This window comes from Saccoglossus kowalevskii, chromosome 13 (genome assembly GCF_978046115.1).
Source record: "Saccoglossus kowalevskii chromosome 13, keSacKowa6.1, whole genome shotgun sequence".
NCBI classification, from domain to species: domain Eukaryota; kingdom Metazoa; phylum Hemichordata; class Enteropneusta; family Harrimaniidae; genus Saccoglossus; species Saccoglossus kowalevskii.
In genome coordinates this window covers 29,032,929-29,054,769 of record NC_140653.1, presented here as the reverse complement: position 1 = coordinate 29,054,769, position 21,841 = coordinate 29,032,929, and the positions used below count along the sequence as shown (strand labels likewise).

The 21,841-nt window shown below is 34.5% G+C and overlaps 1 protein-coding gene across 1 annotated transcript in view; it reads right to left on the bottom strand.

Moving 5' to 3' along the window:
* LOC102808977 (uncharacterized) overlaps nt 1–21,841 on the bottom strand; it is a 136,989-nt gene that overhangs the window by 114,389 nt on the left and 759 nt on the right. Inside the window, exons 2-3 of the mRNA XM_078009029.2 lie at nt 8,193–9,070; nt 1,055–1,097 (exon numbers count right to left, since the gene is read on the bottom strand). Of these exons, the coding sequence (XP_077865155.2) occupies nt 1,055–1,097; nt 8,193–8,541 (392 nt within the window). The 5' untranslated portion in view covers nt 8,542–9,070. The remainder of the gene's footprint in view (nt 1–1,054; nt 1,098–8,192; nt 9,071–21,841) is intronic.

Here is a 21,841-nt window from a genome sequence, read left to right as displayed (position 1 = left end):
TTGACGTGAATATAATAAAAACATTACACGCTAGACGATATATGTATAGATAACCAAACAATACAATTTAGTATAACCAACAGAAATGAAGTTAGTTTTAATATCTTCATTGCAAAATGTGCATTCCCGGAGTAACCATTCGTTAATAATGCATGGTCTGACAATATACAATATGCGCAACAATAAATTCCCGTCCAATTGTTACTTTCACACAGAATGGGACAATGGACTCATATACGATTGAGTTCAACAAAGGCGTATTGATTAAATGACCAGTAAATTAAACAATTTTGCCAGCTTGTATACTCATCCACGTTTTCTCATTATCAGATCACAGCCTAACTTGACAAGGGTCTGATGTTAGTATAGCTCTTCCATGATTAAACATCAAACAAACCATTATTGCTGTTTTCATGTAAATCATACCCCTAAATGACACAATGTCAACAAGTGAAGGTCGGTGGCAGTAATTGTTAGCAACGGGGAGAAATTATACTGCTACTGTGAGAACTCTCTAAACTTGAACACCCTTGTCATTTTGTTATACATGATTCTATCATACATTATGACATGATAGCTAGGGATATTCAAATCAAATACACAAGCCATGTATACACATTAATGATTAGCAGTGGTATACCATGTTTACTCTATTATTAACCTTGCTGCTGTTTAATCAATTTTTCAGAGATTTTCTAGTTTTTCTTTCTTTCTTTCTTTTGTTGAATTTCAGTGTATATTAATTTTAGTGTGTCTTATTTTATTTGTCTTTTGTAATCATTTTTTACCTTACTAAACCCACAGATGGTTAAGTTGTGTAATAAAGTTATCATTATTATTAATAGAGCATACACTTAATATGTAAATTACAGAGGTGTTTCTAAATTCTATGGTCGAAATAAGTATTAGTAATATTTTAATGATTCAGAATACAACTAATTTTTGGTTTATATGAACTCCTGTTGGAGTGCGCTTGTAATAGAGCAATTACAGTATTGTAACTTAATGCCCACTGGTTTGGTATCAGATAACGCATAACAAATTATGTACTTACTGTCCACTGTTTCCATTGCCCCAACAATAAATATCATTGCTATCTAGAAAAAAGAAAACAAACAAGGAATTATAAGGAAATACAGTTTTCATCAAATGTGAAATTACATAATTTTCTAATCCAAGCATGTTTGAAGCTGCCTTTTCTACTATTTCATCTAGCTTTGTTTTGTTTATTTTACCATGAAACGGAGAACTTAAATGTATTTCATTGTTAACATTGTATGGACTTAATGCTGTTATAAAAAAGAATTGAATTTGCTCTTTGGGCCAATGACCTTTTGCTTTACAATAAACATAAACATCTGAAAATACATGTAAAGTCTGCGTCTGATGAACTCAGAACTTGATTAGAATTAAGTTAAATTATTTAATTTTAATTGAATTGACTAAAATAGAATAAAATAAAATTAATTCTTTAAAAGTAAAACTACATGTATGAGTGTATATATTTCATCTTCCATACTAAACAGTGCACGACTAGTGAGAGACTGAGCCAGTCACCTAAACACTGGAAAAACTGGGAATGTACCAGCAATGATATTTTTATAATTAACCTTTTCACCACCACCATTTTTCTGCACTTTTTTCTTATACATGTATATTCTTCAATAATTTTGGAAATGAAGTCTAATTTTGGAGCCAACAGACAAAATTTGAGTTAACTTTCAGTTTTTACTCAAAAAATGTTGTCATAATCTTCTGAAGGAAAGTGCAGACTATAAACAGAACTATATTGTGATTTTGTGATGAAAAGAGGGAACTGGTGGTGAAAAGGTTGAAAGAATACACACAGACATATTGTTAACATCATCAAACTAAAAACATTTTTGTGGTATTTAAGAAAACTCATTAAGGTACATCAGGTTTTAAATGGGATACAGTGATATCATTCTTACACAACCATCGCCTATATTTAAATGAGGTGGTCAGTACCACTGTCTGACTTCAAATGGCCGTCACTAAATAAGTGCGATACCTGTTTGTTGTTATTTGTACTTTGTTTTCAACAGTGCTATGAACTACCTCTACTATTAACCGCCCCCTGAATGCTATACAGAATTAACCAAACTCAAAAGTCTCCTTGCCCTCAGGTGATTCTTCAACAACAAAAAAACGAGGGTCAATACTCCATTATTATATATCAATGAACAATTCCTTTTGCAGAGGATGGAGACTTTACACAGGTATGTAAATTGAAAGTGAACAATTGATAATCCAAAGTGTGACAATAGATAAGCTGTCTTACTTATTTGCATAGAGAGTATTGTTTCGAGATCGGTGGATAGGAAGTTACTGAAAGTTTTTTAAGTTTCTGTTGTTGGGCACATCAGTAGAACATTCCTGAGCATGAGTGACGCGCGTGGAGACGACAATTAGGCGATAGTGCATGGATTACCCGAGGCAGTGTGATCGTTCATTGATAATGACTGAATGAACTGTCACGCAAAATCCCACACTAGAAAGTACAACTGACAAATTTATACCGATCGTCAACGACCCCCCCCCCCTGTCAAATATATGCAAATAATTGATTACTGTAGAATACTTTATTTTCGCTTGGAATTTATTTTCGCTATTTTCGCTGAAGGGATGATTCCGTGAAAATAAAATCCAGTGAATATACTTTTTTTCCTATATTTCACATTAAACTCATGAAAAATCAGTGAAAATAAATTCCAAGCAAAACGCCCAAAAAGCCTTTTCAGCGAAAATTAATTCCAGCGAAAATAAAGTATTCCACAGTATATAATGTAAAAATATCTAAAACATAGTAAAATTGTGGGGGGGGGGGATTTTTACATGGTCAAGTGTTTTACTAGTATTAACAGTATCTATAAACAGTTAAATTTTGAGAATTTAAGATTGATTGAATGAATGTGCAATATCCTATTTTTTTTAAAGAAAACGATTTTTTTCATACTTATGTTGACGTACAAATGTTCACACATAAAGGTATATCATGGTAAACTAAGTTGCATCAAAATTTAGAAATGCTGGTTTGAAGTTAAACTTTTTTTAACTATGGGAAAGAGAAGAAAATAAATTCATAGTACTGTGTAGGCTTTTATCACGTAGCCAATGAATGATTCCTGACTTTCACTTACATCACTGACTTACATGTAGTGGTCAGTGCCCGGCATTTGACATACATTATGTACGGATATGTTTGGTCTATAGCTACATGTATACCGTATTTGGCACTTGAATGATAAAACCACAGATTATCAGAATTACAACATGAAACAGGTGAATTCAACCTCAAAAATGCACTTTCCCTTAAAACACAGATTATAATAGTTTTCTGGCATCAACCACGTTGTCACTAAAAACAGATGAACTGCCCCTTAAAACACAGAATATAATAGTTTTCCGGCACCATTCACGTTGCCACTAAAACCAGACTCACTGCCCCTCAAAATACAGAATATAATAGTTTTCTGGCACCAACCACCTTGCCACTAAAACCAGACTCACTGCCCCTCAAAATACAGAATATAATAGTTTTCTGGCACCAACCACCTTGCCACTAAAACCAGACTCACTGCCCCTCAAAATACAGAATATAATAGTTTTCTGGCATCAACCACCTTGCCACTAAAACCAGACTCACTGCCCCTCAAAATACAGAATATAATAGTTTTCTGGCACCATCCGCGTTGCCACTGAAACCAGAATCACTGCCCCTCAAAATACAGAATATAATAGTTTTCTGGCACCATCCATATTGCCACTAAAACCAGACTCACTGCCCCTCAAAAGACAGAATATAATAGTTTTCTGGCACCAACGACCTTGCCACTAAAACCAGACTCACTGCCCCTCAAAATACAGAATATAATAGTTTTCTGGCACCATCCACCTTGCCACTGAAACCAGAATCACTGCCCCTCAAAATACAGAATATAATAGTTTTCTGGCACCATCCACGTTGCCACTAAAACCAGACTCACTGCCCCTCAAAATACAGAATATAATAGTTTTCTGGCACCAACGACCTTGCCACTAAAACCAGACTCACTGTCCCTTAAAATACAGAATATAATAGTTTTCTGGCACCAACCACCTTGCCACTAAAACCAGATGCACTGCCCCTCAAAATACAGACCTCGGCGGAGATAGCTCTTTTGTTAGCAGTGCAACATTTCAATTAAAGAATTGAAGATATCATTACACAATAAAAAAATCTGAGAGAGGTCCACCTGCAGTACCTATATATATAATATCAAATCAATCAGACTTGCGGTTTTTAAAAAAAGTCAAAAATATCATTGTTTACCATATACATATATACCAAGTATTAAAACAATCAGGTTTGTAGTTATCAAGAAGAAAAAAGTATGACGACAGACAGTCACTCATATATTAAGCTCTGTTCGAAAAAGTCAACAGCGGAGCTAAAAATAAACGGGCTGGTTACTGATATTAACAAGAATGAGACTTTAATCAACAATAAATGATTCTCGAAAAGACATAATTATAAAATACTACTTTTTTTATCAAAAATGACAAAAACATTTGCAACAATCAGAGAATGGAAGTTAACATTACGAAATTAATAAATGCTATTATTATACATCTGTCACCGTAACGCCACAAGTTATATAAGGGGTATTTTCATCCTACCGTTTTAGGCAATGCAAATTCCAAATATGCAATGATTACACACATAATCATTGATAATAATAAAAACAAACATGGCTGCCACCAGAGTTTGACAGGATTCAACACAAGTTCGCTGATTCTGTTCTAAACATTTTGGATTTCAGCATTCCCATGGTGTATCCTTAGAAGGAAAAGACGTATAATAATAAGGTTATTATGAGAATACCTCAAAGTATGCACTCAGACAGTACGCCGCGCATCGACCTTCGCTGCGCATCAGTTGATACTCCAGCTGTACTGTCTTTGTGCATACTTTGAGGTATCCTCGTAATAACGTCATATTATGCACACTTCTATTAAAGATGCATCCTGACAGAGCAAATATAGTAATTATGTTATTATATGAATTATTACATGTTATTCATAATATTGTTACTTTTTCGAAATAGCAACATTAGCAAAAAATAGCCTTAAGCTAAATTAAAGCAAAAAAAAATTTAAGTATAATTAATCAGCAATGTCTTTACGGTTGATTACATAACACACGTTACGCTTACTTAAATTAAGCGTCATGACACTCTGTTCAAGTACATGATAAATGTAATGTCAATGTCTGTGTAATTTATGCTTGACTTAAAGGTGCTATATATACGGTAAGAGATTTATTTCTCGCAGACAAACAGTGAGAGTAAGATATCATTACACAATAAACAAAATTAAAAAATTGAAACGAAATTAAAAAATCTGATAGAGGTCCATCCAAATTGGGCCAGCTGTTTTCAAGAAGAATAGCATTTAAAGTTGACGCAGGCGGACAATCAGAAATATGAATAGCTCCACTTTGTCAACAACAGATCTAACAAGAGAGTAGCAAGAACGACCATGACATTGAAACATAAACAGAGATTATCAGCTGTACGTATTGTTGATGGCATTTACAAAGTAAAAAGCCATTTAATTGTTGTGTACATGTATCCTTATCTGAACTTCCAGAATGTGAGTGGTAACCAAGCATAAAACATTTTTATTATCATTCCAGAATAATCCTCCTGATCTCCTTTGTAGCTAGCAGGTTCTACAAAAGGCCAGAGATATTGCCGCTAGATTTAAGTCATTGATGGGCATGTTCACCTGACAAGTAGCCTGGTACAATTTTATTGCATCTAATATCCTGTGACAAAAGGATGATTATAAGGCTTTGCTACTACTTGACTGAGATATTTCCCTCAGGGTGAGTTTGTAATCTTTCTGTCATGGTTAATACCTGTATACAGCAAGAATTTACAATAGTCTGTGGTTTTTTACAACCATGGAGAGATGCGATAAAGAAGAATGAAAAAAATATGCACGTACATGTATATATACAGCTCGTAATCATTTATGAAGGGTGTGCGGCAAACTGTGCAATTCGGCTTTTACGGGGGATGATACTTGTAGACCTCTCAATCAGAGTTTGAACTTTAATGTAAGGCCGAGGGTACCCCATTTTCAAGGCCAGAATCGATAAAATTGGGCTCAGCATTTAATCGGAATAATTCCCTCACACATCAAGTACTGTAATGAATATGAAAAATCTACATCGGCCAATTACACACACATACCAAAATATTTCAGAGGATGAGCATGTAGAAAATGTAAATACTTGCAATTTTGGGGAAATTATGAATTGAAAACAAATCGTTTAAATGAAACAACAAATTTAATCTCTGGAAAAATGGCTCTTCAAAAATATTCTGATATGAAATATTGAAACGTGAATACTATTAGTAGTGTATGTTCATAGGTAAATTACAGAGGCATGTCCATGGTCAAAATATATCATATTTTTATGATCCAGCATACAATAAATGCTATTATTATACATCTGTCACCGTAATGCCACAAGTTATATAAGGGGTATTTTCATCCTACCATATTAGGCAATGCGAATTCCAAATATGGAATGATTACACACATAATCATTAACAATAATAAAAACAAACATGGTTGCCACCGGAGTTTGGCAGGATTCAACACAAAGAAGTTCGCTGATTCTGTTCTAAACATTTTGGATTTCAGCATTCCCATGGTGTATCCTTAGAAGGAAAAGATGTATAATAATAAGGTTATTATGAGAATACCTCAAAGTATGCACTCAGACAGTACGCCGCACATCGACCTTCGCTGCGCATCAGTCGATACTCCAGCTGTACTGTCTTCGTGCATACTTTGAGATATCCTCGTAATAACCTCATATTATGCACACTTCTATTAAAGATGCATTTCTGACAGAGCAAATATAGTAATTATGTTATTATATGAATTATTACATGTTATTCATAATGTTGCTACTTTTTCGAAATAGCAACATTAGCAAAAAATAGCCTCAAGCAAAATTAAAGCAAAAAAAAATTTAAGTATAATTAATCAGCAATGTCTTTACGGTTGATTACAGAACACACCTTCGCTAACTTAAATTAAGCGTCATGACACTCAGTTCAAGTATATGATAAATGTAATGTCAATGTGTAATTTATGCTTGACTTAAAGGTGCTATATATACGGTAAGAGATTTATTTCTCGCAGACAAACAGAGAGTAAATCATCAACTTGACATACTAAGGGAGGCTAATCACCTTATTTTACATAACTCTATCATAAAACCACTTTATTTATGAGATCAACACTGTCGACTGCACAAGTACATGTATGTATTTACAATGACGCAGATAGCATGGAGTTGATAGTAATAAAAACGCCATATCTCCCCTCTCCATTCCTAGCCCATTGGTCAAAAACCGAGAGTACCATATGATATTCTTAGACTACTGCTGAGTAGGTATTCACCGCAAACCCATAGACGCGCATAGAAACCATGGATGTTGAAGCACAACAGTCGTCACACAGCGTGTTAGAAATACTGCATGTAACCAACATCGAACAACAACAACAACAACTGTGGTACTTTAAATACATTTATGTTTATTTTTCAATGGCTGTAAAGGTGTATTGATTATTATTGATCAATAATCGCTTGATTTGATTATCTTTTTGAATATTGAACCCTTGAGTTGTCAGTATGACCTAGCTCAGAAAGATCCAACGCAGTCATGTTTTTTTTCTCAATACTGTATTGCTCGTTACTGTGTGTAGAAATTTTTTTCAATGGTTTCTTGAGTCATCAGTAGCAGTAGGATGGAAGCTACATGACAGATGTTTTCTAAATACACATTAAGTAAATGTTTTGCAGAGTGTAAGAAAATTTGTATTGATTAGCTCGACAAATACCGGTAATTGATTGATTGTTATATTTGTGTAACCGCAATGTTTTTTGTGGAATATGGACTTTTGAGTTGTTGAGTTGTCAGTGTTATCTAGGCAAGTAATTTGACACAAATTACAGTTCTTCAGACAATCCCCTCCCCCTGAATCATGAGAACAATAGCAGCCTACTTATTAGGGACAAATTAGAATAACGTCAAACAAATCCTGCGATATCTATGTTCAATTACTTGAGGGAATGTGAGGAAACAGGAATATAAACATATACTTACAGGTGACAATGATTGTGTGACTAGCACCACAGGCAATCAGCTTAACACAGCTGGATGGATGATCCACTTTGGAGAAATTATCAATAAGACCATGCTGAACGTCAATGTCGGTTTTGATAGCACCATGTCCATGCTGTCCAAATTCGCCGCATCCCCAGCCAATCAGCTGACCGCAGCTTGACTGACCATTTGAAACAGGTGTCTTCATAGCTCTGTCCTCAGCGTCTACCTCCAAGTTGTCATGGTCCTCAGACTCACTCTGTAATAAACTACTGCTTGTTGCGTTGACTGTGATATTTTGCAACGACGTCTCCAAACTTGGAATTGAATCTAAAGTTGACATGCTCATGCCTATAGTCTATTTAAACGTCATCCCGGTGTGACCGTAAACAGCTTGAAAAAATTTGTACAAATTTTGCTCCACTCTGAGAAACTGATAACTGTTTGTATATTATTAACATGTTATAATGGAAGTGCCACTTGGCAGTTGTCGTGTAAATGAATTTACAATCTAAAAATAAATTCTTAATCAATTATCGTCTTACGAAACTAGACAGCTTCGATTACTTAGTATCTGAAGTCATTTTGCATTGTTTGTGCTCTGTAAATATCGAATGAAATTACTAAAAATACAAAATATTTGCATCCAGGTTTAGAAAACAATTAGCACTTATCCCGTTGATTATAAATACCCGGTACTATTTTTGCTGTTATTTTGACGATTTTTTGTCGTAATTTGTCACAGTGAGTAACAGACTGCAATTAATTGAAAAAAGCAGAAAAAATTAACGAAACCGAAAAATGCGAAACTGAAAGCTTCGGGGTCTATCTTGGGTTGGTTCTTCACAAGAATGGTTGAGAGCATATAGTCTTTTGATCTATAAAAAAAAAAATCATTATTGTCAGAGTAGAGTTCATAGACTCCTGAACAAAGGATGAACACTATATACTATTGTGTCTGTCGTGGGACACTACTAAACGAGGCGACTCTGTCACTAAGGTTATTGACAGGACCAACAAACTATGTGCACACACATATCGATAACAACTGACAATTGGTCACCAATGAGCTGGGACAAGGTGAAAAGACAAATTTCTCCAGTAGGCAGATAATTTGCTGCGGGTTTGCATTTGCAATTTCTTAGGAACAAAATTTAAATTTTTTATTTCATATTTTAATTTCAATCTGTATAATATTATACATGCATTTTCCTATGATGGGATGGGAACATGATAATACAATATGTATTTGTGGTTAGTGAGTTTTCCAAACATCTACAAAAATATACAACAGGACTTGAAACTTCACTGAGGCATTTGCATTAACTTGATGCCCAATGAATTTGCCTCAACTGTGCCCTTTTCATATTCCCTGTATTATTCCTATGACAAGATAATTTTATTAATTTTGACTTTGAGTGCTCTCTCAACTCTTAAGTTCAAGTCCTGTTTACAGTATATCACAAGTGTGGTATTTTATATTCTAATACAACATCAGAGATATACATGTAAGCTACGTTCACGTTAGGGATCTTGGTAAATTTTTAATCCAGTATGGTTGGAGTGGGATTACAGCAGTTTCATTTATGTTAATCGAGACCCACTCAGCTCGTGCTGAAATTACGCCGTCATCAATCTGTTAATTGACCAAAACATGGTACGTTTTTTTTATTGAAATCATTTATTATGAGCCTCATGAACGTGCACATGAAAGTATTCAAAGAAAAGTTATTTTTCATGTTGATGTAGCAGTGCAAAAAAAAACATACATAAGCAACATGCGTCTGCGACAATGTTCATTTCATTGTTACTACAGCATCGGATCATATCTAGCTGCACTTCCCTTCGTTACGATGTCACACAAATATGAATCAGTATATGTTCTCTTAAGTGCGAGGGGGTGATTTCAGTTCGTGCTGAGCGTTCAGGCAGCAAATCTTGGCTTGTGTCGAGTTTCACTTCCAACTCTCTATTTGGACCGAGATCCCTAAAGTGAACACCACTATAGACAGCAGTTTACAAATAATAGGGAAACAGAGAGGCGGGAATGTTTAACCAGAAGTATTGACTAAACTCATTTGTTGCAGAGAATTTGCTACATTTTGGGTGTGAAACAGTAAATTTAAGAAACAGGCCCTTTGATTGAAATGATTGAACAAATGTCCAGTGTGCATCTGAGCACTGCCTTTAAAAACCGGAGTAGGTCGGATTTTAATATATTTTCTTTCATTAGACATTAATTTCTTTCTTCTAGCTTGCTGAGTGAACAACCCATACCATGTTGTATGACGTATACAATAAAGTCTCCCCAATTTGGCCAATATAATTGATAATAGAGTTAGTTTAGTTTAGATTAGGAACGGCAATAAATTTTAGGTGAGGTACGGTTATCGAAACCACACATATTTTTTTTTCATTTAGCCTATAGCGATTACAAATGTAGCAGACCAGATGGCAAAAACAACAAGTCTGCAGCAATTGTCTATATCTTATTATAAATGTCCTTTTAATACGTGTACTGGTTTAACTATGGTAATTTGTAAACCATTTTATAGTCTAAGCAGTTGGGCAGTTGTTTAGGGGCAGAGATGCACATAAATTGTCAAACTGCAATTTGTAGAACAAATCACAGCATCCAGAATAATTTTGGAAAATCTATTATACAGTTATAGTTCGAAAAATATGTTTTTTTTCTGATGTAATATTATATTATTGATATCTGCCGCATAGTATCATTCAATAGACCATTTTTCGTTCACTGCAAAATCCTATATTATTCATAAAAACAGAATAAATAAAGATCATAACCTTGTCAAAAAATTGAGTGTGATTTCACAAACAAGAAAATATTTTGGGGATATTTTGACGCTTAATAATGTGTTATGCACATTTGATTATGAACAATTTTGATGAAGTAAGTGTATCTTAATGCAATATTCCCCTCTTAATGATTGGCATTTTGACATTGAGCTATAAAAAAATTCAAAAAATTTGCGACAGACGTTTGGTCGGCGCATTTCACATAATATGCATGATCTCGCAATGAAAGAAAAATCACATATTCTCATTTATTCATAAAAGCACATGCATTAATTTAATTGAAAACAATTTATACAACTTATTGCAAAAAACAAATTTAGGCAAATTATTATTTTTGTGGCAAAATTTTTGAATTATGCAGCAGTGAGTTTGAGATTTTTTTTCCTCCACAAAGTGAATGTACAAACTCCATATATCAATCAGAATCAAATTAAAACTATTGGCCCACAAAAATTATATAAATGAATGAATGACTTTTCTCCAAAGATTTCTGAAATTATTTTGAAATATTTTAAAACAGCATTGTATGCTGAGACACATCTTTCAAGTTCTTTTGTTTTACAACAACATGCATTTTCAAAGTGCTTGTCTACTTACAAACAAGCACTAATCTAAGCATCTAACGGTAATCGATCACATGTCACCTGGCATCTGTTCAGCAGAAACAGCATGTGATCCTGGGCAGACAAATCAGCATAACCTCAGTGTGGTACACAACACTGATACAAGTCTATTTAATGCCACCGCAAAACCGTGAGAAATGACCAACAAGAGAGAACGAGGACGATAAATAATCAACCACCTTGCCTGCCTTACAAACAGTGAGACTCTAGAGGAAAGCTAATGATGGTCAATGGCACTCATGAGATATGGACCTAATTTACGCTAGACAACTACATTAGAAATAAATTAGATTTGCCCATATTGAGAGCACACACCAATTGGATTGGTAATGAATGAATAGATTGAGAGCAGTACAGTACAGTATAGTATAGAGACGCATTGCTGAATCTATTTGTCCATTCAATCAACGATAATACCTCTTGTTATAAATTTGCGATTACAATACAATTCACGGTGAATAACAACGTATTGTGTCTCCATCCCCATGCAATTCAAAGCTGATTACGTTATGCTTTATGCAAGACACAATGTAGCCTCGGGACATGGAAAGCTCCCTTACGAGTGAATTCACTGAGGTCTGTATTACACTAGGGTGTTGCACAACAGTAGAAAATACAATACAACGCGACATGACCACATGTCTGTGAATTCAAACCATTCTGACATTAGTAATACATGTATGTTCACGACTTGAAGTTCCATAAACTGAGGATATCCAGCTTTAATGTAGAAACTTTAATAATTGTGACAGAATTATCTAGGCATTATCTTGAATATGAAGCCTTGTACTTTTACCAAAGAGAAAAAAACACAGTGGATCCTGTTTGCCTGAAAGGCAAGAAGTGATCATGTTACTGTGATCGAAAAATCAACCCAACTAGCAGTACTGCACTGTAGCTCACTGTTTTATTAACAGAATAGCAATATTCATATCATCTGGGCTTGTTTCTGAGAGATGTATGCAACATGTATATGCTTCATTGTATGAGAATTTATTTTTTACACTCAATCAATTTTTAATACACTTAATTTTATCCTGATTATAGAATTAAATATTAGATAATTTATTTTGATTACAAACTGAATTAATAATAAATTAATAATAAATAATTCAGGGAATAGAACTTGTACCCATTGCATATACATTTTTTTTTTCACCAACTGCAATCATGAGAAACTGTATTAATCAAGCTTTGATGATTGTATTCAAGAATGTTCCATTCTAATAAAGAAAGGTTATTACCCTATGACAACTCTTCTGATATCGCATCATATGAGTGACAAGTCAAAATAAGTTCACAATTGATGCAATGTCAAGGAGTTCCCAGACAATAACATCATTAGCATACATGGTTCTACCAATGTTGATACCTTACACACAAAAAAAAGGTGATTCAACAGCGAATTCCTTCCATGATATTCGGAAAATCAGCACAATCACTGGTAGCATACTGCAAACACCACACGTGCATGTATATACATGTAGCTTAACAATTTAAATTGTTCGTGTTTCAGTTGATGAGGGGAATCACAACACCATCAACTAATCCTTTCTCTCCGAGTTCCCTCAAACATTCCCTTCTGCCATGTGAGAGCAGTACAAATACGTCATTTGCACGATTCAAACTGTTTAAGAGTATATGGTGGGGTGAAAATTCAACATGGCAGCTACATTGATATATGTGAATTAACTGAATTGCTACTTCATCGCTTCACAACTTGTTTCTTTGACAAATTTTACAGAAAACTGTCTTAAATAAATGCGTACAGTGAAAGGACAATGAAACATGGTGCCAATATGACATGATTTGCCATGATTATCTATCCACAGAAGAAGCATAGTGTTAACAGGCATTAATATTCCTGTAAAAGCTAAAATTTCAAACGTTGCCATTTTATCAATGTTGGATCATTTTTTTTTACTGATAACCAATATTAGATGATATTTACTATACCAACAAGACTAGGCAAATATGTGCATACCACACTTTATATTAATATACATTATTACCCTTATAGACTTACTGCAAAGAAGAAAGCTATCTTGAATTTTGAAACTACATTTGTACATCAGTTAAATTGGCCTACGTGAAAAAAGACGTCTATCATAGAAAAATAACAACTACATACCTGACTACAAAGTATGTGACTGTTTGAAAACAGTCAATCATAACTGTTAATAAATAATTAGTATTGATGCATTACCCAGCAAGGAGTACTGTAAATGAATGCTTACATCCAATTATACATGACTGCAACATCTGAATCCGCAGTATGACAAATACAATGTATATCTAATACATGTGCATGTATATGTCAGCTACAACAGCTAACGTCACTTCATTCTTCCCATAGATCATGCCAGGTTGTTACGCATACATCCAAACTGTCCTTCACCTCTGAGCCAAATGAAACTAATAAATACTGTGGATACAGTAACAACAGCACGGTAGTCAATAAATGAATACTTAGCTTTTTTGAGTCTCCTGGATACGGCGATGATTTTGTCTCGAGTACGTGCAGTTAATGCAATATTACGCAAATGAGCTTAAGTAAATAACAAGAAGTTATTAAGTAATCAATGGGAGAGATAAGCCAAGATACATAAGCATACAGGTTGTTGCTGCTTTGCTAATGATCAATAGGTCATGAGTTCAACTTCCAAGACTCAAATGACAAGGCCAAAACAATTGGCTGAGATTCATTCGTGAAAAGAGTTTCTTTGTGAGAACACAACCATCCACACATATTAGACTTCATCTTATTTTGATATTTAGTATGCAATGTATTAAAAATTATTTAGCCAGCAAAATTTTGCTTAAAGTCTGAACAAAAATTTGACTAGCAAGAGTGAGTTGTACTGATTGAAACCTGATGTATTATCGGTACATCATTTATCAACAAAGTTATTTTTTGTTTTCAGTACAATAAATCCTGTCATGCATTGCTCTTTTACTTCTGCTTTGGGTGAGCACTAAACACAACTAACCTAGGTAGTATGTAATATTTGAACTTTGCTCAGACACCAGGTAACATGAATAAAAGAAATGTATAAATTAAAAAGAGAGGGACATAACGGTAATACAGAATAGAGAGCCAGGAGTATGGTGTGTGTCTCAAGACTGATCTTAATGAAAAAGCTTCACATCGAATATATTGATTTTGTAAAATAGTCTTCATCAAACTAAGAATCTTGTGAGTGATTTGGTGACATAATGGCACCCTAAGATGCTGACAAGTCACAACTGAACTATGGAACTGCTCAGCGATGTTTGACTTACTGACAAGGCAAATATCTTACAAATACTGTAGGTGTTGCACCTATTATAGTAAACATACTGCTCAACATGTCAAAGGCTTTAAACAAAATTTTGCAGACAATGCAACTTTAAAGTTCGCTTCTATGCTCCAAATGCTTGGGTATGGATGAATACTATGAGACTATAACCCCTCAATTCTTCAAGATAAACACATCAAAAGAATATTTTCACCACCGTAGGTGATACATGTATATATAGATTTGTTAATGCAATAATGACAATGCATTGAGCATACTCTTTTATATTATGAAAACTAAGTACATGTAAATATACTCCAACAATCAATAGCACAAGAAAATAGCTTTGGTCAATATTTAATGTTTTTTCCAGTTTGTCATAGATAGTAGTCACCATACTTTTGAATATTCCACAAGGGGTTTCTGGTGAATGGTTTACTTATCAACTTTTTGTGGCACTCACACTACTTTAACAATATAGATATTTTTCTGTTCACTGTGCGATTGTGCATTATGTGTGAAATAGAATGTAAAATCAGGACCAAAGAAATGTCATAGTGGCATCAAAACATTGCATGGAATTCAACCAATGTGAAACCTATTTTTGTGGTATTCCCATGCAAATAACATGATATATATTTGATTAAAATTAGAAATTGCGACATTGAACTATTCAAATCATTCAATTTTTTGTGACGTTTTACACATTACGCAAGATCTCGCAGTGAATGTTAATCACAACATATTATGTAGAAAAGAACATTATTTTATGGATGACACCTGAAAGGTTAAACTGACACCAATGTTCTGCTCCAAGAAAACTATCATACAACACAGTTTAAAGCACATGCACAACTAATAGAGCATCAAGGATCTGTTGGTAGAAAAAAAGCCATTTCACTAGGTGTTAAGTTCACAAACTGGACAGGGAAACAATGTTTTTTTTCTTAATTTTACAAGTTTAATTTTGCAGGTTTCACTTATCAGTGAAAATAGCGAAATTAAAAACCAGCAAAAAATGGAAAACTACAGATTTTGTCAGTGAATAAACAAATCTGAATGAGGTGAACCTAAGACACTTACACATCAAACACACACAACTAACTTCAAAGCGATTTAAACAGCAGTTCCTAAGTAGAAATTAGTAATGGCAAGATATTTGTCAAAATAGAAAACTGCATCTCAAAAAAAAATCAGGTCGAGTCATCCACCATTACCCAATCCCCTACCCTCCTCTCCCCTCCCCAGAGCCCATACACAAAAGTTGTGAACATCCTGAATAGAAAGTAGATTTTACAAAAAATTCTTTTTTTGTGTGTAAGGCTACACCGATTTAATTTTATGGATGACATCCGTGCGCATTAGTTTTCGCCTGTTCTCAAAAAAAAAAAAAAAAAAAAAAAAAATCTCCTACGATGAGTCTCCACAGATCGGTTTTCTGTCCGGAACTTGCCAACTCATATTGTCGCAAAGCGCCGACTTGTCGTAAAACTCGTTTTGGACTACCTCAAAAATTCGCTGGTTCCCGGCGTCCTTTGCGAATGGTAGGTAGGACGCAGGTAACTAGTAATCGCCATATTGTTCCATTTGGGCCGGTTTTCCGGCCGGAAGGCACGTGACTGAGCGACGTAATTTGAAAACATTCCAAGTTCTGTTCTGCGTAAACATGTCTATAATACTACAATAAAGCCATGCTCAAACATACTGCCTGCTTAGATTTATACATTTGAGATGTTTCTGACATTCCTCGCTGTTTCTGTAAAAATTTATAACAAAAGAAACAGTTTTTTATTCACCCAACTTTCGAAAGTAAAAGGAAACCCCTGAACGGCCACGAGCGTAAGCGCTGCCATCAGGTAACCAAGGGAAATGGAACAAGCAACGAGAAAGTGGTGTACCAATCAGAATGCCAGAACCGTTACTAGTTACCGGCCTCTTGTGGCTTGGTACGCCATGACACTTGAGGCGGGAACCAGCCAACCTCAAAACCAAATTCCACACAGTTAGATGCACGTTACGTAAAGCGCAAAGACCTATGGGAAAGAGATTGCCTCAAAACATGCAAATTTTGCCATAAATGATCCAACATGGTGACCACACCACCAAAATACGTGAGCATAAAAGTTCAGAGGTGAAATGGAGGGATTGTTGTAGACTGGTACGCAATTGACGTTAGCCAGGGAGACGTTTACACAGCTATACGAGAGGTCGGTAGCGGCAAGCGAGTTTCGCCCAGACAACTTTGAGAACATATTGTTCAGAGTGGCTGTCTCGCGTTTCTTCTGCAATGATGAGAGAAATGGGAGAGGAGTGGAGGTGTATGGTAGCCTAAAAGTCGGTCAGGCGACAAATCAGTTCAGTTGCTTTGTCCACATTGAAGTCGACAATACTGCAACGAAAGCAGCAGAAGCTCCTTGGCCGAAGTCCCCTTACGGGGTGAAGACAATTTTCTTCTTATTTTTTCATCATTTTCTGATTCGGATAATTTGCTTGCACACACATTCAGTAATATTTTGATCATATGACACATTTTCATCAAGATACATGTACATAATTTTCTGCATCCAAATTTTTGTTGACTCTCTGTTGGTGTTTTTTTTCAATATCGAGCCTCTTATAATTTGTTACAGAGTTGAAGTAGTTCTTGAGCATTTGTGTCTACACTTAGTCTATCTGAAGTGTCACTTTAAAAGCTGTAGTTTGAATGTCAAAGAAGTTAATTTCCAGGTTGCTGTTGACAAACTTATTGTTCATTTTAAATTTTTTTTTTTTCAATACAACATAGTAAGTTTTTCTTTATTATTGAGTTGATGTGTATGCCTTTGGCAAAGCTAACATCTGCCTTATCCTATTGCCTTTTCAAAATCAAAGGTGATGATACCTGTGACAGTAATACAGTACGAAATGTGTACATCAACATGTGCCTCCTACAAATAAAGACTTGTTGTTTTTTTGATACACTGTTGTTAAATTCGTAATAATAGCTCCGTAGTCCTGTGGTTTTAGCAGCATTTTTTTTTGGCCGAATTGTTTTTTTTTTCGCCCTCTCGCATTAGTTTTGGGGTCTTCAGAGGATGTCATCCATAAAATTAAATCAGTGTGGCCTAAGGTGACAAAAGTTGACTGGTTTTTGTTTCCAGATGTGAAAACTAATATGTAGGCCTTTTTGAGAATAGCTTTGCATAAAGAGTTCATGAGAGCTTCTTCATCCATAACATTATTCCTGACCCTGTCCCTCTCTCCCATTGTAATTGCATATGCCCCTCTTCAGGGCAAATATATAGCTATCTGGAGGGCATTTACACTTACATTGGGAGGGGGTTTCTTAAGGAAGGAACCTATAGAACTCGTACATTCATCCAATCTATTATGTTCTTAATAGAGAAAAGTCAAACTATTGTGTATCCAAAAAATCAAGCTATTTTGCTAGTGCAACTACCTTCCCAAGAATATCCTCAAATATCAGTTGACAGCCGGTCTAATAATTATCTAAAAATATCTTTTTTTTCAATCAATCAACTATTAAGAAATTCAATCATATCCAGAATCTATTTCTGTTAATTATTCCGCAAGTAAAAAACAAACAAATTTGATTGACAGATCAGTGATGATCAGAAAGTGTTGAGCATCTGAAGTAGACTATTGTGGATCTGATGATATAGAAATTTCTATTTAATACAGCTTGAAAACTTTCTCCGAGGAGTTCCAAGCAGAACGCAATGAAAATCAAGCCTTATAATTATCTTCAGGAACAGTGTTTCACTGTTCACATATGATTGAAAGTGAACCAACGGAACAACAATATTTTTCAATTCTATTACTGGGAGATACAATCCCGCTAAATTGCAGTACGTTCTTGTGGCAGAATATTTGACAAAGCAGTGAACACTGCTAAAATTCAAGCACTATAACAATGTAACTATACTTCAAGGTTGATTTGTGTTACGAGGGGGAAACGTTCTCTCTCAAATGTACATTCCATGAAAGACTGGTCGCACCCCCAACAATTGATCTTCAATTACCAGCCAATTGGTGAAAGGCTTTCAATTGTGTACATACAAATGTAGAAAAAACTTAGACTACGTCAATCATGCACGACTGCAAGAGATATACATGAACAAAGACTTGCTGGGACACTAGTCAATATCTAATGACAGAAGTTATTTCACACAGTTCTGTCACCGAATAGGAAGTTTACAATAGGAACAAGCATCACGGTCAATATAAATAATGTGTAAAGTTACCATGGCTGGAAAATGGTACGCTGCCCGGTGACACAGTAATGCGTCAAGTAAACACGCCGAGAGTTCAACGCACATTAGGTTGGGTCAGTAATTTGTTAGATGTACATACAATAGGCATAACTTTGCCATTATAACAAACGAAAAACACATAATACACATTCTGCCCCAATGAATGTTAAAAAAAAAACAGTTGGATACTGTACATGTGGCATAAGTAGCAACTATTAACATGGAAACCCACATTAAAAATTAAGCCAGCACTGAAAACAGTGCCGGTTATTGTACAACTCGTCTAGCCTATGATTACGTGACAGTTCACCACTTCACTTGGGAAATACATAGGAAGTATGGTTTGCTTGAATGAAAATCTTGAATTGAATGCAAATTACAATTGAAGTGATTGCCTTTACTGAAGGGGCAGAGCACAGAATTAATGTTGGTTAAAGAAAGAGTGGGAGATGTTGCAAAGTGCACTTAATGAATCATAATTTCAGTCGCAATATTGAATGAAACACAACAATGAACCAAACCCCGGTAAACATTACATCACAATGCAGTGAGCTATTGAGCGACGAACCAACACCAATTATTGCTAACAAAGCCTGATATTAACAAAACGTTTCTTGATGCATTCACCTGCCACATTTTATTAGGTTCTAAAGCTAAATATCTTATTTTGACAAACAGTTTAATCAAAGAAAGGAAACTAGTCTCCGGTCCAGGTTTTTCTGATTTTAACAATTTAATTGCACAATCTTGTAGTTCTGTTGAAGCTGCATAAATGCAATTCACGTAAATATAACGTAACTATTACAATCTTGTCAGTCAAGAATCTAGATTTTTAGTAACAAATAATTCATGACAGATACTGGACAGATACAAGGCTGGTTTTTATGTGTTTTTCACATTTGTGAATATGAATCTGTGGTGATATAAATTAAATAAATGTAGGAGTGTATTTAGTATCTTTAATAATACAATGTACAATATTAATTAATTTCAAGGTCTCGTATAGAATAACAAAATATGACTAGCAAAAAACTTTCCAAATAGTACAGCAATATATCTAAGCAAACTTTTGGCAGGAAAAATACATGCAAATTTTGGTGGGGAAAAAAGATTGATAATATATAATAAAAACAATTTGTTCGGTTACTCCTGTTATCTAAGTAACATACCGGTAACTTCAAATTATGTTGACATCTAGTTCTTATGATCAGCAGTGAACAAGTTTTCATTCTAAATCTCTGCACGTATTTCTATGTTAAACACAAAAGTGTTATTTTAAGATAATTAACACATATACATACATGTTAGTCAAACCTCAAAAAGTTTCCATCCTACAAAAACGATTTTATTTTTTAATGAAGTCAAAAAAATCTTGGAGTATTTGTAGTTCTTTTTTTTTTCTATCCAATCATGGACAGAAATAACCGAAAAGGGAAAAAACAGAAAAATGGTTTGGTTCAATTGTAAATCTGTGCATCAAATGAGGTGCATTTGTAAAATCTTTTTACACCCACCCGACAACCAACTGCTATGCAATACTACTGTCCGATTATCAATTTGTATTTAATGGTGAATGTAGTCTGACACCATGACCAATATTTATCTAAACTGAATAATGTGATATATGATATCTAAGTTTGAAGATGATTGGACAAGAATTGCTTGAGTTATTGCAACAACAACAACAAACAGAGTTTACGATGGAGATGACAACATTTTCCTCCTTGTATGAAATGTTTTTATAATTATGTGATTAGACATTAGATAATATTACAGAATGATTGGGGTCATTATATCTGCTCTAATTGTTTGCACAATGATCTATATAAAAATGATCAATAGTAAAAAAATATATATATACATACATTTATATATATTTGGAATATCTCGCAAATTCTTTGCTATGAGAATAACCACAGTGAATAATTTTTATATTATGCAGGGTTCAAAATTTCTTGGAAGTCTGACTGGCTACCAGTTTTAAAAGCAGGTAGTTTCAGGGTAGTATTTGGTAGTCCATCTGGTTTTTAAGGTACTTAGGGAATAGTAAATAATAATAAATAAATACATGTCATTTTGCTCAATTTGAGTAGGACATCCATAGTTTTGAAGACTAATTGCTTTATTTTAAAAACAATGTACTAATATTCTTTGTAAATTTTTAGTAGTCCAGGTGGACTACTAATTTTGAAAAATGGTAGCCCCCAGGACAAGATTTGGTAGTCTGTTCGCCTGGGGATACAGTTAATTTCAAGCCCTGTTATGCCTTAACCATGACACAGGCCTGGAATATTCCTTGAGTGATTTTAAAAATTTGAACTGTCATCAGGACTAGGTGAGTGACATTGATGACTCTTTGACAATGAAATTGTCAGGTTAGCAAACACAAAAGCATGGGACTGACACCAACTGGTCACACAAACTGATCTATGAAATTAGTTTAGAATTGGAATTTACAGAATAGTTAAAATCGCTTTTAAAGCACCACAGTTATTGTAAAGCAAATTTCATGTAAATAAATAATGTTGTATAAGTCACATGGGACCCATATCAAGCAAGCTGCATTGTGAAGATTGAGACACTTTAAAATAAACTGATTATTTGGTGATAATATTTTAGTCTGGCGTGGGAATGGATAATCTATTAAACACAATAGTTTCCGCCCCCACATGTAC